General features: G+C 42.7%; 1 protein-coding gene across 1 annotated transcript; it reads right to left on the bottom strand.

The window, feature by feature from the left end:
- Window positions 1-6,191: 6,191 nt before the first annotated feature.
- Window positions 6,192-7,010, bottom strand: LOC132653972 (vomeronasal type-1 receptor 44-like). Its single transcript, XM_060383292.1, has one exon. It carries the CDS (start codon window positions 7,008-7,010, stop codon window positions 6,192-6,194), a length of 819 nt encoding a protein of 272 aa, XP_060239275.1.
- Window positions 7,011-17,016: the final 10,006 nt, after the last annotated feature.

Here is a 17,016-nt window from a genome sequence, read left to right as displayed (position 1 = left end):
TATTTCTTTACAGATGACTGTAAGCTGTTTGAATTTATCTGCCTCTAGGTCTTTACGCATTTTATTTGTTTCCTGTGTTACCCTCTTCATGAGCATAGAGGTTATGTCATCTTCTTGAATTTCAGTTAGGCTGGGGTGTCCAGGGCTACTTGCCACTGGATAACTGGGTTCTGGAGATGTCATATTGGTCTGTCTTTTGTTGGTTGAGCTTTTACACTGGCCTCTACCCATTGGGCTATCTTGGGTGTTGGGTGTTAGTTTCTGGTGATTCCTGGAATCCTGTATTGGAGAGAATCCCCTTGGCAGGAAGATGGTTTTTCCTGAAGCAAGCCTCCTCAGCTTTTTGGGTTTGGTCACTGTATGGCCGGTGTTGTATGGGACTTGCCAGAGCTCACCTCAGGCATACAGACCTGAGTGGTAACTATGGTCCCTATTAGTGGAGAGGGCTCTTCTTTTACCCTGAGAATTCCTGGAGACAGATGCCCTGCTTCTGGGTTTCTTGCTGTAAATTTATTGAGCTGCTGCTTTAACCTGGGTGTCCCTTGGTTTAGTCATTTTGTTAGGGATAGCTGGTTGCCACTTGGAGCACCTGGGGATTGATCTCAGGGATCCCAGGCTTCTGTAAGTTTGAGGGTGGGGCTATGGGCCCCAGTACCAAAGTGGTAATCTGTGGCAGGTGATTACTGCTCTCCTGGCAGCAGCAGGCTAGTTGGTGCACAGCAGGTCCATGGGTTGGGCCAGTCTGTGGGACCTTACCAGGGATATACTGGGGGGCCTAAGTCTCCCCCGTTTGCTTCCTTCCCTGTTGGGGATTTCTCCCGACAGGGACTCCAAGTCTCTGGTGCTCTGTGGCGCACAGTTCTGTCTGTGAAAAACTGTTGGCACACAGCAGGTTTCTGGACTCATGGCACGCCTGCCCACTGGTCTGTGGGACCTTTTCTAGGGATATACTGTGTGGCCTAAGTCTGTCCCTGTTTGCTTTCTTCCCTGTGGGGTTTTCTCCTGAAAGAGACTCCCAGAATCTGGTGCCCTGGGGCACACAACTCTGTCTGTGACAGAGAGCTGGGTGTACAGCAGTCTCTGGGCTCTACGTGCTCTCTGCTAGAGCCCAGTTCAGTAATGGTGGCTCGCACCTGCCATTCTGCAAGACCTTTTACAGGGAAAGATTGGGTGACCCAAGGCCAATACTGTTTCCTTTCTTCCTTGTGGGTTTTTCTCCCGACTGGGACTCCCAGTCTCTGGTGTTTTTGTGATAGTTACCCATTTTAAATTTAACCTTAAGAAAATACAGCCTAAACAAAGAGATGAGGTAAAACTCAATCTTGTACTCAATTATAATCTTTAGCATAACTTTTAATCTGCTCTTTTCAAGCTAAAATCAAGGCAAAACTTTTAATTAAACATAATTTATAAAGGGGCTAGCAAGTCTTATTTATCATATTGTATTAAAACTTAACAGCAAAAAATTAAACGACAAAAGTTTTATTTAGCATTAAACAGAGAACTAAACTTAGCCTGCAACCCTCAAAAAATGGACTATTCTGGCCATACCAAATCTATAGGCCAGAAAGAAACACTATTAAATCATTTATTTAGGTACTATCCATCAGGCATATATTTTATACAGTGGTTAACAGTGATCTGAATATAACCCTGCTTAACCCTGGGCTAACATGGAACTGTTGTCCTTTTTGTCCTGTAAAAGAGCATAAGCAAACGTTTTGCATTGAAGAATCTCCAGCCTTTTAAAATGAAGAACAACATATTTTATAGGTTTTTATTACATGATATATTGTAATAACTAAATTTTTTTTAATTGGTTAAAACAGAATTGCTTGGTTTTCCTTTTTAAAATTAATAAAATAAATAACCAAGGTCTTTTGACCTCCCCCAAAGGGTTGAGAAACTATTTTTAAGTTTTTTGTTAGACTGTCCAAGGATTACCATTTTAAAATAACCAATAAATTTTAAAATGTTTTATAGAATTTAAGTCTAATGGTCCAGGACCAAACTCAGAGGTGTTGATTTGCACTGTCTCATGTCCAAAAATATTAATATCATCAGTCACATTTAAGTCCACAGTTTATCGTCATTTTAAGTCCACAGATATACATATACACACATAGAAACATATACACACATAGATTCCCGAAGGAGCAGAGCCCCCTTAGCCCTCTCTTCACAAAGAATAAGGTCCCACCGACCCTCTCTTTTTGTCCTGAAAAAAGTGTAGCAGTTACAGGTCTTTTCCCGGGAACTGGGGCATCCCCCAGATTCCCTTGACCAGAATGGAAACTCTCCAATTTTTCCAGATCTCGCAAGCAAACCGAAACCAGAAACCAAAACAGACAGCTGGCAGATAAAAACAATAACAGTGACAAAGACAAGAACAACTGTGGTACCTACTTTTTAAACATTTGCATATTTTTTTAAACCTGTTTTTGTAATATTAAAACAAAACATCCTCCTTAGGAGTGAATTTATAGAGCATAACCATGATTTCAAAAGTCAGAACTAGATGTAAATTTCAGAATTTATCAGTGCACACAATTTAAACTTTAAAACTAGAAGTGGCTCCATCCCTCTGGCCCATGTCCAAGAGCCAACACTGAATGAAGCTCCTGGGAGAAGAGATGAGAGGAGGATGGTGGCAGGGTGAACTGCTGCTCAGCTCAGCAGCTGATAGAGGCTGGTCTTAGGCTGATTCAGAGGGTGTGAGCATTCCCATCCACCCAGTTCTCTGCAAGCCATCCAAGCCTAGCTCCTGGTAGGGGAGAGGGAAGGAGGCATGTAGTGTCCCCGATTTTCCTGCTCACTGAGCTACGGCCCTGTGTTCTGTCCCCGCCAGACTGGGGGCCTTTTTTCTTTGTTAGGGTTAGAGAGAGGTGGGTGCAGGAGGCCATTCTGAATTATGAGACTTGGCAACTTTATTTTTCCCATCTGACTCTGTTTTATACTCATTATCTAGGGCTTGTCTCCTAAATTATTTTCTGCTGTCAAATTACACAAATCTGTTTGAGCTCCTTTATGAACATTTGAAATAACCTTAGAAGTACTTTTTTTCTGCCTGTTTGGCTGCTCTAATTTTTAAAGTAACTCTTTAGCTTGTGAGATTCCTTTTTGTTTACCTTTACTCCTTGTGTCTTGAAGGACTGCTTGAGACCCTGTAAGAATAAGTCATGCTTGCTCAATTTTTGTCCAATAATTCGTCATTTTGACTTACCTCAATGGATCAAACACACAGATGGGCAGTCCCATGGAGATCTCAATGCATAACCTTCAATCACTTCCCATGTGGAAGCACCAGATCCTATGTAGGAGTGTGGGTACACAAAGAAGGACATTCAATTTGATTCCCGTGCCTCAACCCCATGTTGGGCACCAAGTATGTCCTGTCCAGTAGTAGTTCAATGCGATCCTAAGCAGGGGTGAAAAGAACGTGTTGGGAAAGAGACACAAAGAGGGAAAGCAAGTGTACAATCTGATCCAGCTCTCACTTATTTGAAAAATTTCACACAACTTTATAGGGAGAAGGCAGGAAGGGAAAATGTGTCAGCAAAATAGTTCACAAAATTTAACTGGGTGATTAATGATGATGCAGAATAAGACAAGAATGTTTACTAAAAGAGATACTATAAGAATGTCAGCTAAGATATCTCAAATTGTCTAGCCTGACAAACAGAAATAAAGAGTGCAATGGAAAGAAGCAAACATTCTGCAGACCTAGTGCATGCTGGGTGACTGTGGCACTGAGGGTGCACTACATCCAGGGAGGAGAAAAAGTTTCCTCCTCTACAACATGGACTCAGCCTGCCCATCTCCTCATGTTGAGAAAATGTGTGCAGAGCATGGTTTATGTCAGGGCTGAGCAGTACCTGTCCACCCTGTGTTTATGAATCCATGGGCTTGATTTTGCCACCATCATACAGCTCACCTTTACCATGGGATCAGCACATTCGTTTATGCTCTTCACCCACTGTGAAGAAGTAAGATTAATCCTTTCCTGTGCACATTTCCTTTTGTTTAATTTGGAATTTTTTTTCTGAGTCAGCGTTTCTCTATGTAGCCCTAGTTGCCCTGGAACCTGATTTAAAGTCTAGGCTGACCTTGAACTCAGAGAATCTCCTGTTTCTGCCATCTGAGTGCTATGATTAAATGCATGCGCCTCCACCACCCATCTTATATTGGATTTTAAAATAATATTTTATTCTTATAATTATTTTTGCTTTGTGACTGTTGTGTGCTAGTCTGGACTCATCCTGTAGCTCAGGCTGGCCTTGAACTCACTATCCTCCTGTTTTGATTTCATGGTTATAGACTTGAGCCACCAGGCAAATGTCTGCTCGTGGGTTTATACAACTTACAGTTGTGTGGTTTATTTCTTCTCCTCCATGTCCTTGGTGTGTGAAATGTTCTCTCATGTTACCTAGTTAAATTCCATTCTTTTTGTTAATTTACATCCTGTCTGAGGCTCTAGGTCTCACTCAGAGTGTAGACAGAACATGAAACAGATCTTCTCTGATCTTTCTTTTTCCACTAACCAGTTTTCAGTTATTTCTTTAGATTAAGTGTAAGTGTCAACACTGAAATTACTCGATTCTGGGTGTGAGTGGGGTCCATGCTTGTGACATATCCTCACACTGAGTGACAGATAACAGTTTTACTGTGGGAAGTAAGTCTCTAAGTGTGTGTTCTGCACTGTAAAGTATGCCTGTGAGTGGGTTCAGCTGTGTGAAGTCTTCCTGTGAGTGTGCTCAACTGTGTGACTAGTGTGACTGAGTCCGTGTTCTCTCACATGAAGTGTGCTCTGGGCAGGTATCTGATTAGTCTCAATTAAGCAGGCATGCTGCAAGCCCTCAGGTCCCTGGAGTATATCAATAGTGCAGCTGAGTAACTATCTGTGACTAGTTTCCTACTTAAATTTGGATTTTTTGAGCCCAGATAAAGCCCTTTGTCTATGGTCTCTATTCCTTTGACACATCTAAGCTCTGTCTTTCATAAGTAACTCATCAAGATTGTGCAGTGTACCTGACTGGCATGGCAGACATTCGAGGTGTTCTTCATGTTCTGACTAGCATTCCTTAACAAGGGGAGGCCATGACCTGATCCCACATCCTGACACTTCTAGACAGTGGCTGTTTCTACTTTGACTGTTTTAAATCAGGCCATAGGAGCACCATTATGCAAATGACAGGATGCTTCTCTGCATATCATTTTGGCTCTGTGTATGTGTGTGTGTGTGTGTTCTGCATCCTGTGATAATTTATTCTCAAAACAGTGTTTCCTTGTATATTTTTCCAAATATAAACAACTGAGGCATTGATTTATTGAAAATGTCATATTTAAAGTAATGGGCTGTGCCAGAGAGATGGCTCAGCACATATGCAAACTGTTTTCTAAAAGACTCAAGTTCAATTATCAACACTCACCCTTGGGTGGCACACAACTGCCTATAAGTCTAGCTCTAAGAGTAATTGACATTTCTGGCCTCCAGGATGACCTGCACTCAAGTACACACACACACACACACACACACACACACACATACACACACACAAACACACACACAGACACAAACACAGACACAAACACATACACACACAGTTAAAAGTTAAATCATTTTTTAAAAAAATTAAAAGTAATCTGGGCATGATGGCACATGCCTTTGATCCTGGCACTCAGGGAGGCAGACGCAGGTAGATCTCTGTGAGTATGAGGTCCGCCTGATCTACAAAGCAAGCCCAGGATAGCCAGGGCTACATGGAGAAACCCTGCCACAAATTCCAAAATAAGTAAATAAATAAAAAGTAATGTGCTAAAAAAGACAGATGAGAGCCATTTCACACACCTCCTTTGAAAACCCATTGAGAAAGATAAACTTCATGTGATATCTGAGTGGGAATGCAGTTTAATATTGTTTTATATACTTGCCATCCACACACAGAGTAAACAGATGGAATGTTAAAAGGATGTTTTCACATATCAGTTTAAGCCACAGAATGTTCCTACTATGTCATGATATGATGGCAACATATTGGATTGTATTAAGGAGTGTACAATTTTACCCATCATTGATTAATCAGATATTTAATTTCCTGTCCCACAGTGACCTTAAAAAATTTAGTTATACGCTTTTCAGTGCAAATAAACACAAGAGGACTGACTGTGGCATAGCCATGGGACACAAGAATCTAGATACAGTAGAACAGAGACCCATCTTTGAACTTCATTCTTGTGTGGAAGATAACACTGGCCAAAATGTAGAGAACCACAAAGAAGGTCATGAGCAGCAGGATGGTCCGGGTGGCCCTTCGCTCTGGGGATGCTTTTGGAGAAAGGCTGGTGCTGTGAAGATGCCGGGCCTGCTTCATGTGTCTGTATAAAAGAGTCACCATGTACCCGCTGGAGAACACCATGAGACTGATAAGAAAGGCTTCCCTGAAGACCACCAGTGTGGAAAATGTGTTTTGTCTGGAGTAACTCAGTGGGAGAAGTGAGCAAGACTGAGTAACATACATAAAATTATCTGAGGTCGAATTGGGGATGGCACTTATTGATACCAGGAGGTAACTGCTAAAAGACATGTAGAGAACACAAAGAAAAAGGGCGCAGGAGATGTCATGGGGAAATTTATGTTTAAACTTGTCTAAGCAGCAGCTTCTAGGGCTGAGGATGATGGTCCAGAGGACATTCAGCAGACAGGCAGCACAAAGGGAGAGGCCCCTCAAGAACCTGTGCAGATAGATAAGGGATTGGCATGTGGTGGGGTCCCACCTCCCCTGAGACATAAACATGTCTGCAGCTATGAGTCCCATAGTTAGCAGCATCAGTAGTTGGGTCAGGGCCAAGAAACCAATGGCGAGATCAATGAGCTTAGGCCTGTGTGCACCAATGACCATACAGAGATGGAAGACGAAAAGGATGCTGTTGGCTGAGATCCCAACACTCATTTCAGAGAACAAGGTGATTTTAATGTTTGTGTTAGTGTGGAGTATGCTGGCTTTATTCATTGTATGTGTGTGTATTTGAAGTACCAAAAATCTGAGGAGAAAAGAGAAAACTCTTCATTCCAAATACTGGTAATGAAGCATTACCCCCCAACACTGAGATGGCAACAAGATGTCAATTCATCCCAATTCCACCTCATCCAAAAAGAACTCAGCTCCAGCTCAGACTCCCTTGAGGCCATCCCCATAGTCCCCATTGTCGCCACTGTCCTGATGCTTCCTATGCAAAACTGAACTGTGCAGACCATTGTAGGCCTGTCTCAAAATACAAACTTTCTTGTACATTAAACATTTCCACAAGTTATAAAATATTAACCTCTCCTGATCCACATGTTTGGTTTATTCAGGGGTAATAGCTGCATCTCACTTGATTGTCAGACCCACGTGCACAGGGTCATTTATCTCACTGCCCTCTTCATTGCTGGCCAAGTAGTCATTCACTCTCTTTTTCATTCAGTCATTAATCATTCATTCTCTATGTCTCTTTCTGTCTGTCTCTCTCCCCCTCCCTGCCCCTCTTACCTCTGCCTCCTCCTCCTCATTCTCTCTCTCTCTCTCTCTCTCTCTCTCTCTCTCTCAGTTTTTCAAGTCAGGGTTTCTCTATGTAGTCCTGGCTGTCCTGGAACTCACTCTGTACACAACACTGACCTAGAACTCAGAGATCCTCCTACCTTTGCCTCCTGAGTGCTGGGAGTGAAAACATGCACCACCACTGCCCGGCCAGGCCAAATGTTCTTAATTAATCTCCAGAACAAATAATTACCAGTTTGGACTCTGAATCAAATCCTGCCGACTATCTGCCATTTCTTCAGAGTGTGACCATGAGCACTCAGAAGATGAGCTCCAGTCAGCAACTCTGGAACATATGCACAGTCGAGAAGCCCCTAGGTGTGAGGATTCCACCTACACACCAAGCATGGAACTGTTTCAGGCACAAAGTGATCTCTGTACATGTCAGCTGCTGGTTTTCTCATGTAGTGTCCTGGGAGACAGAATGCAGCTCTGTGAATGACAGATCAGCTCCTTCCCTGCATGAAGCAGAAAAGAAAAAAAATGACCAAAAGGATAGAATGATGGAGACAAGTTCTGTTTCCAGAGAAATCCTGGTTTTTCTCTGAACTCTCTTAAGTAACTCTGCCTCCAACCTATGACTTTTATCTCCAGCCATGATGCCTCTGTGAAGAGAGCCTGAGCATCCAATATCGGGATAAGTTCAGGGTGAGCATACTCCTTATTTTTTCCTCTTTTGACAGGTAAAATTAGGGTGCTAAACAAAACTACAATTATAATAAGCTCAGGGACATCTCATTCTAAGTTCATAATTAAATGAAAGTGTCCACCCAGTCTTGAGGGATGGGCTCCACAGGAGTCTTAAGTCTCCTAACCTTCAAGGTGTGGGGGACTTCTCCAGACTTCAGGAATGTAGGAAATTCAGTGTGTGTTTTATGTAGAGATCATCATTTCCTCTAATGAATTTTGAATACACATGAAGTATATAATGTTGTAAAAAGTTTCCCAGATACACAGTAAAGAATTATCAACTGAAAATCAAGGGTGTGAGATGAAATAACTTCATAATTTTTCTCACCATATTGCACTGTAATACAGTATACTGACAAAAAGCAAAAATGTTTTAAATGTTCTAAGTATTTGTTCACATATCCACAGATGAGTGTAACCCTCACCTCTCAACATGAAAACTTCTCTTTGCAGCAGAATGAGATCAGTACAGAAAACCACAACTGATCAAGATGTAGAGTTGTGGATCCCAGTCTCGGTGGACACATCTACCAAAGAACTGCAAGCAAGGCTCAGAGAACATTGCTTCTGAAGATGGCATGGAGAGATTGAAAGCAGGGGATTAGGGAATTCACTGTGAGATTGTGTCTCCCAGTAGTGTTAAGGAGCTACAGTAATAACCTTACGCACCTGACTGCTTAAACCTGAGCTAAACAAGGACAACAACACTTAGACATGCCAAGGTACAGGAAAACCACTGCTCAGCCCTTCTCAAAGAACTACAGGAGACTAAGAAATGCCAAGAGCCGGAGCAACAGTCCTCTCCAGGGAAGAGCACACAAACTGGTAGTCTAAAACCAAATTATCAGCCCTGAAAACAGGCAAACAAGTCACATTATACAGACTGAGCAGGTCGCAGTGATGCCTCTGAGACTATATATGTATATAATAACAATTAAAGAAAAAGAGGCCATGAGGATGAGGGACAGCATGGGAATGATATTTGGATGGGTTTTGAGGGAGGAATGGGAAAGGACATATTACATCATTATATTATAAGCTTAAAAATTCAAAGAAGTATTTATAAAATGAGGGAAGAGGGAAAATGTTAAAATTCATAAATACTTGATAAGAATGAATAATTCAGAGCTGAAATGGATACTTGATAAAAACAATTAATAATTTGAGTTTCCTCACATAAAAATTCTATAATAGCGACACAAAAAGCTAGTTCTTCAAAAGATTAGTGGCCACCCGGCCCAGAGAGTCATGATTAAGCTCTTCAGATTTTTCTTCCTGTGAACCTATGGAGTTCCTCATAATGCCCTTGCTCCTTCCCGAAGACAGTCTCAATGAAGAGCAGTCAGTGGAGAAGGAAGAACCAGGAAAGAGAAGGAAGAAGAGGAGAGGAAATTCAGTTTCATCAACAGGTGACATAGACTAAGAGTTTATGGCACACAGCCAATATGGTTGAGTCTGTGCCGTGATGACCCCAGAAAAATAAACAGTAATCAAGCCTTTAGGACAAAGAGCTGTGGTGTTCACAGTCGCTCAACCTGAACGTCAGTTTGTGACCTGTGTGCACCCATAATGGTAGCCATGGGTTTGATAGACACATTTCATAGAGGATAAAGTAGACATTTGTAAAGTTTTAAGAGTTTAAAAAATCTGAAATGTATGCATTCACTAGCAGCTACCAACAATATAATCCCAATCTATGTTTATAACCACCATTTTCATGAAATGCAAGTCTTCTATGTTCACGTGAATACAAACAAACACATAAATACATACACACACAAACATGAGAGAGAGGGGAGAAGAGAAAGAGGAGGGAAAAGGAGAGGGAGAAGGAGAGGGTGAGGAATTGATTCTTATAAAGATATCACCTTGTCAAACCAGGGAGAGGGTTGTCAACCTCTGTAGAGTTGGGTGCAGGCTGTGCTATTTTTAGGTTGTCTTCATTAACTACAGCTCTGCAAAACATAAATCACTTATGGAAGCCAGGCCTTCTCAGGAGCCAGGAATCTTTAGCCATATTCATGGCATTATGTCTTCAGGAGATCATTGTTTTGAAATCACTGCAGAACCTTGTTAGTGTGGAGGAGAAAGTTCACAGTTGCTTCCTCTCTGCAGAAAAAGATGAGGAGAGTGACACCATGTCATGTGTCACTGTGAACACCAGCTTGTGTGGAGTGAGACAAACAACAGCCTTGAGCCACCTGCCAGCTCCAGGCTTTGCAGCCCCCTCAACTGTGTAGAAAATTCTGGGCTAATGCATCATTTGTATACAAAACATTACAGTGACTAAAAACCCTTCGTAGAAAAACTGCTGTCTTCCTAGATGGTAGTCCTCACATGAATGCCTACTAGCCCAGCACAGGAGATCAGAGAACATGATAGCCACTTCCTGCCATCAGAAACATTAGATAAGAGAAAGCCTTTTGCTCAACAGTTCAGCCTTCAACAGCCGCCTGTGTCCTTGAGATACAATTGTGCTGTGCCCTAAAATTACCTTTTTTAGCATTGTCTATCAGCTTTCCTGCAGAGGTAATAGGGGTTCTGCACTCAGAGAATGGACCTGTATTTGTGATATAGGTTCCCTGTGAACCTTGGGGATGAGGACAGAAAGGCTTAGAGGGTGGAACGGGAGAACAAAATATATCTGAAGCAAAGACATCCATAAGAATCCTGAACATTACCTGTTAAAGCAACTATGAAGGCTTCAGCTGCTCAGACCAACAAGGTTAGAGCCCCCTGCTCTGCATGGAGTCAGGAGACCAGGACTGTAGACACTGTGTCATCCCTCAGTTACCCGAATCATGGAAAGCTTGAGATCCATAACATCATCAAACGGGCCTCAAACAAGTGACCAGTTTTTAGAACAGCAGTGGCCTGAGATTGTGACCTGGAGGGAAATAGAGAGTGGAAAGGGGAAAGGAACCCCCTCTGCAGAAACCACTGCATGCTGGGTGCTTTTGGCCCTGTGGGTGCACTGTAGCTGGGGAGGAGATAGGAAGGGAGTGATGTCTGTGTCCTCCTCTACAACTTGGGTACGACCTGCCCATTCCCGGAAGGTGAGAGGCTGTGTAAAGAGCATATTTATGTCTGGGCTGAGCAGAACCTGTCCACCCTCATGCTTTTGAAGCTGTGTGTTCGTGTTTGTCACCGTCACAGAGCTCACCTGTATAGTGTCACATCACTCTCCTCCCATTCTCAGCCTCCTCATACAGTGCACAGAGGGGTTTGGAAGTTGGGACTAGCTCTGCTTCATCAATGTGGGCTGTGTTTAAAACGGAGTTACAATGGGCAGTATTCTCTAAAAATTCTACTTGGAAAGCTCATAAAACAGTGGGGAAGAAGACCCAGAAAAGGAAAACTGTCACTAGAAGGTATCAGAGCTGTGTCCAGAGAGGCCATGAAATAAAGGAGCTGTGGGGATGTGATGGGGAAAACCAAAAAAAAACACCTGGGCTAAGGAATGGCTGAAACCCTTTTTATTGTCCTCAGAGCTCACCCTTGCAGCTAGACTGTTGTAGTACAGCAAAATGAAGTAATGAGGTCCCAGAGAAGCCTCTGCACTGACCTGACAGTTTTCTCACAGATGCCTGCTTTTACTACATGGAGCCAATTGTCCTACAGGAGAAACTTTTCCTGACAGAACCTGTGATCTGATGGACTCTGTGAGGGAGCAAGGGATAACTACCTTCTTGCCCAGCAGCTTTGATGCTCTCTTTGAAACAGAAAAGGTGATAGGCTTCTGTTCATCTGTTCCTAACTCCATGTAAAGACACAGTTTGTGAAACTGTGAAAGCTAAGAACAGAGACAAGGCCTAGAGAGAGAAACTAAAGCTAGATGTTTCCATTATCTGAGCACTTTGCAATTGTCTCTCCCAGGCTCTAGAGCCATAAATTCCTGTCCTTATTTCCCAGAAATAAGAAACCACTACCAGGATTAACATACACTTGACATCTTGCCACTGATACCTGGCAACCTTGTCCTTTACCTGAGACATCCCAGTGGGCAGAACTCAGGCTAAAGGCAGCCTCTGAGTTCTAGGATCTATAAATGAACTGGGAGTGAACCACAGCACAGTATGGGGCTGTCCTCTGTGGGGCTTTGAACCTACACCTTCATTTCCTTGTAAAGATTCAAACCTCTTAATTATTCAGACCACAGAAGTCAGATACAGTGTTGAGGACATTACATTAAGCTGTGGGTTTAAGCTTTCCTGGATGACATGAGAAGAGCTGAGGGAAAGAATAAATCAGGAAATAGATTGTGTGACTGAAGTGCTAACACAGAAAGTCTTTAGAACAACATGAGTGCAAAGCAAAAGTGTATTGGTATTCTGGAAGCATGAAAAACTAATGAATTTTAGGAATTACAGAAAATTAATATCCTAAGGAAAAACCATGCTGGTTACTAGTGCAGAACAAAGTTGCCTGTGCAGTGAGGCTGTCAGAGTTCAGCATCTTCTCTGCAGATACTGAAAACCTCCTGTAGCCCAGTGCTCCTCCTCCCACAGTCTGCCTGGAAACAGAACACCTTCTGATTCAGTACTTGGGTGCAGAGCACTTACCAAGATGGATGTGGCAGAGGAGGACTCTGTGCCTGAGGAGATCCTGCACAGCATAAGCAAAGAGGTCTTAAATGCCTGTCAGAAGTTTGTTATTTCTGTGTCTGTGCAAGGTGACAATTTCCTGCTGGGGAGCATGAAGAACTGGTGTCCCAGTGGGGCATCCTGTCTGCCTGTTGATCTTACTCCCTGTGTCCTGATAACAGCCATCTGGGGAGGGCTGAGCATGGACTTTATCTGAATTATCTTGCAACACCTGCGGGAGGGATCAGAAAGTTTGCACCAAACAGGCAATTCTAGCTTTGCTCCCTTTGAACCTCTGATGTAATCAGTCCCAAACCATTTCATAACTTTCACTGTGTCTGCTCTGAGCTGAGAAACTGCTGGCCCTCCCATGACTTTCCATGGCTCTGAGGTTCTCCCTAAAGTGTTAACAGGCAGCCTTTCCCTGGGTCAGTACTCACACAGAGTATATGGTTTCCCTGTAATACTGGTTTTGTGTGCCTCAATTTTCAGATGCTTAGCTTCAGGATTTCAACTGTCTGGCATTTACAAACAAATGTTAAGAGAAATAATATGGAAATGTCGAGGGAGAGACACACAGCTTGGCCTTTGGTGAGGCAGCCACAGGCAGATGAAAGTGGCCGAGGGTGGATTTAACCTAAAATCCTACTATTTCTTCACTTCCACTCTCTGATATATGTTTGGTTTTACGATGTGAACCCTGTGTCTTATTCCAGCTGCCATGCCTGCTGCTTGCTGCCATGTTTTCCCACCACAATGGTACCTTTAGCCAAATGAACTGGAACATTTCCAAGAGGTCAAGAAAGACCTGCCTAATGAATGGTTTCGTAGGAAGCCAGTGAAGTCCTGAATCAATGTGTGTTATTTGACACCGGCCTGGCTGTGTCAATGACCAATGGCTCAAACCCAATGTCAAGGGCAAAACCTTCCCTGGAGGACGCTCAGTAAGATGGCAAAGCCTTCCTCTGGCCCAAACAGGAATGTTCTCAGTGTGTGTAGAAAATATCCACCACAGTTTCCCCCTTCCCTGAAGATTACAACCTGAAGACTGCTTCCCCACAGAGGCAATCTGCCTGAGATTAACTAAACCTGCCTTATTTCCCAACTTCTGCAATAGCCTGTGTATCTGTTTGCTATTGCAGACCACTTCCCATTACAAGTGAATACCATATACACACTGAGCTTCTGGGGTGCTATATCCACAGCACAGAGATCACAAACCAACCAATCCAAGCTTGTATATGTGTGTGTGTATATGCCTGTCCTTCATTTCCTCACCATCCTTAGTCTGCTGGGAACCAAGCTGTGCAAGGATGTGGCTGAAGACAAGGCTCAACATTATCAGATGAGGCTTTACTACATGACAACATTAAAGCATATACCAGCAAGTTGAGGGATGAAAGCAATGACAGGAATGAAGGAAGAATCTGGTCACTCTCTGGCAGGTTAGAAATGTGAAGGCTCCATCTAATAAGCAGTAGTCAGAGATCACAGGTCCAAAGGTCAGTAAGGGTGGGGCCCCCAACCTAAACAACTGTTTGTAAAATCCAGAACTGAACCTGATGCTAAGTTACCAACCCATGTAATTTCTACCCCCAACCCCCAACCAGGAGAGAGAGACCATAGCAGGAAGAGTTTAGTTCATGCCCAAGCTTTGGGAAACAGGATAAAGAATGTCTGTCTCAAAAAACTTTCCCTAAGGAGAAGGTTTCAGCAGGTTTATGGAGTAATAGACAGACTATTTCAGCATATGCCATCATGCCTGTTCTCATCCTATCCTTCAAAATCAGCTTTGAATCTCCCATCATGTGTCCTTGTTAGCACACTGACTCTAAGGATGGGGAGCATAAGTACCACAACTCCTTCTCCATAGAATACAAAAGAACCTCTTGAAAAGATAAATGCAGACTAGACAAAATGGAGGACAACAGTGGTAGCAGGGTTTCAGGCTCAATAAAGGGGGTGTATTTCGAGATGCTAAAGATGTCTACTTTTAGTAGGTTTATCTACTATTATATGCCTATATGAGTAAGTATATACCATGTGTATCTTTCTGCTTCTGGGAGAGCTCACTCAGGATGTTCTTTTCCAGATCCCACCAGTTTATTTGCAAATTTCATGATTTCCTTGATTTTTGTTCCTGGGTAATATTCCATTGTGTAGATGTACTAGAATTTGTGCATCCATTCCTCCACTGAGGGGTATCTGGGCTGTTTCCAGCTTTTGGCTATTACAAATAAGGCTGCTACAAACATGGTTGAGCAAATGTCCTTATTGATAAAAAGATGTCTCTTTTTATATGTGTATTATTGTTTTCTTTCTGTGATTCTGCTAAAGTTGCTCAATGACATGAGTTTGAGTCACAATAGTGGGAGATAAGAGGTGCATCTGACTCTATGAAGGGACTTGCATTTCTGAACTGCTAGTAACCTGTCATCTCAATAGATTATAAAATACCTAGAAGGGAGTTATCCACGGGGACATACTATGATCCACTTTCTTAAGGATAAATGTAGATGGGCATGTCAGCACCATGAACCAAAAGGAGCCTTCTGTTCCCGGGCTTTGGGAAAGTATGAAGCCTACCTCCACATATACAGGCAAACAATGGGCTCTTTGGTGCTCATCCCTGGACAGTGATTTCCTCCATAGTGGACTACAGCCATTGCTCATTTTTGCCACTGAGAATGCCTCATGTTATTCTTTAATAAATTCTTGATGTCTTCTCTACTATGCTCTGTGGGAAGTCATTCAAATAAAATCATGAAGTTCAGGGAAGCCCTAGGAAAACCACTGTGAGACCCTCGCTCCACAATATCCTAACACTGGACCCCGAGAAAAGGGAGCAAAACTAAACAATGATGTTCTCCCAAGACCACATGCAGAGTTCCACCTGGCTTTCAGTTTTGACACTGTGCACTGAAAGGAGCTGCACTTTGATATTTACAGTGTTTTTTACTACAAAGGATTTTTTATGGAAATACTTCTTTAATGTTTCAAACGTCTTTTCTGACTGCATTATTGCCTGTGGAGAGCAAACTAAACCCACCATCATCATTCAAGTTGCTCCATGTACTGGTTTGCTTTTCTGTTGTGATGAAATACTGTGAGCAAAACCAACTTGGAGAGATAAATGTTTGCTTCAATTTACAAGCTATAGGCCATTAGTGAGGGAAGCCAGGGCAGGAGCTCAAGCAGGAACTGAAGCAGAATCCACAGAGGAAGGCTGCCTACCAGCTTTCTACCCCTGGCATTCTTAGCTATCTTTTGTTGGAGGGTATTTTATTCCATTGTGTGTCCTGAGGCTGTGAATTGTAATTACCTGTTTCTAATTGTGGTGTGGCTCAGTCTTTGATCCTAGAGCTTTCTTTGTATTATAAACAAGTTCTTGTGGTGTGGCTCAACATTACAACACAGCTTTAATCCAAGAGCTTTCTGTAAACAGGATTAAATCAAGTTAACCCTAAGTCAAGTAGCAAAGTTAGCAACCAGCTGACAGGGATTAAACTGATAGGAGGGACATTGAGAAGGAAGGTATTTAAGACAATATGGAGAAGGAGGATGTTTTTCCTTTTAGGACATGATTTGAGTAAGAAGGGCTTTTTCCATCTAGGACATAGGCTGAAAAGGAAGAACTTTTTCCTCTGGAATGTGAACTGAGAACAAAGGGCTTTATCCTTCTGGGACATTGTTGAAGTAAGGTGAGCTGCTTCTCTGAGCTAGCAGGTTTTCACCCTAGCATCTGGCTCCTGAGTCTTTATTGGCAAACTCAGACAATCGGGATTTTGTTTTGTTTTTAAAACAACAACTTCTCTTATTTAGACTCCCTCAGGTCACTGTATCAAGTTGACTACTGAAGCTAACTAGGAGATTTTCTTTGGTCCCTTCAAAGCATGCTGCAAGGTCCTCTCACATAGTATATGGAAGTGGGCTGCACTGTTCTGCTACTGAATTTTTATCAAGGTGACATAAGCTAGGGTTGTCTGGGAAGAAAGAACCTCCTCCATCCTCCCTAAGACTGTCTTGTGGGCAAATCTGCAGGATATTTTCTTAATTCATGATTGATGTTATAGGTTCCACTCAGTGTGGATGGTGTCATCCTTGGGCAGGTGGTATGGAGAGCAAGCAAGCAGGAGCAAGGGCAGTGAGCAGATAGTGTTCTTTTA

Source organism: Meriones unguiculatus, chromosome 5, assembly GCF_030254825.1.
Source record: "Meriones unguiculatus strain TT.TT164.6M chromosome 5, Bangor_MerUng_6.1, whole genome shotgun sequence".
Classification (NCBI taxonomy): Eukaryota; Metazoa; Chordata; class Mammalia; order Rodentia; family Muridae; genus Meriones; species Meriones unguiculatus.
This window is presented reverse-complemented; position numbering and strand designations above follow the sequence as displayed.

Coding starts and splice junctions, on each gene's coding strand:
- LOC132653972 (XM_060383292.1), bottom strand. CDS start 7,010: ATGAATAAAGCCAGCATACTCCACACTAACACAAACATTAAAATCACC.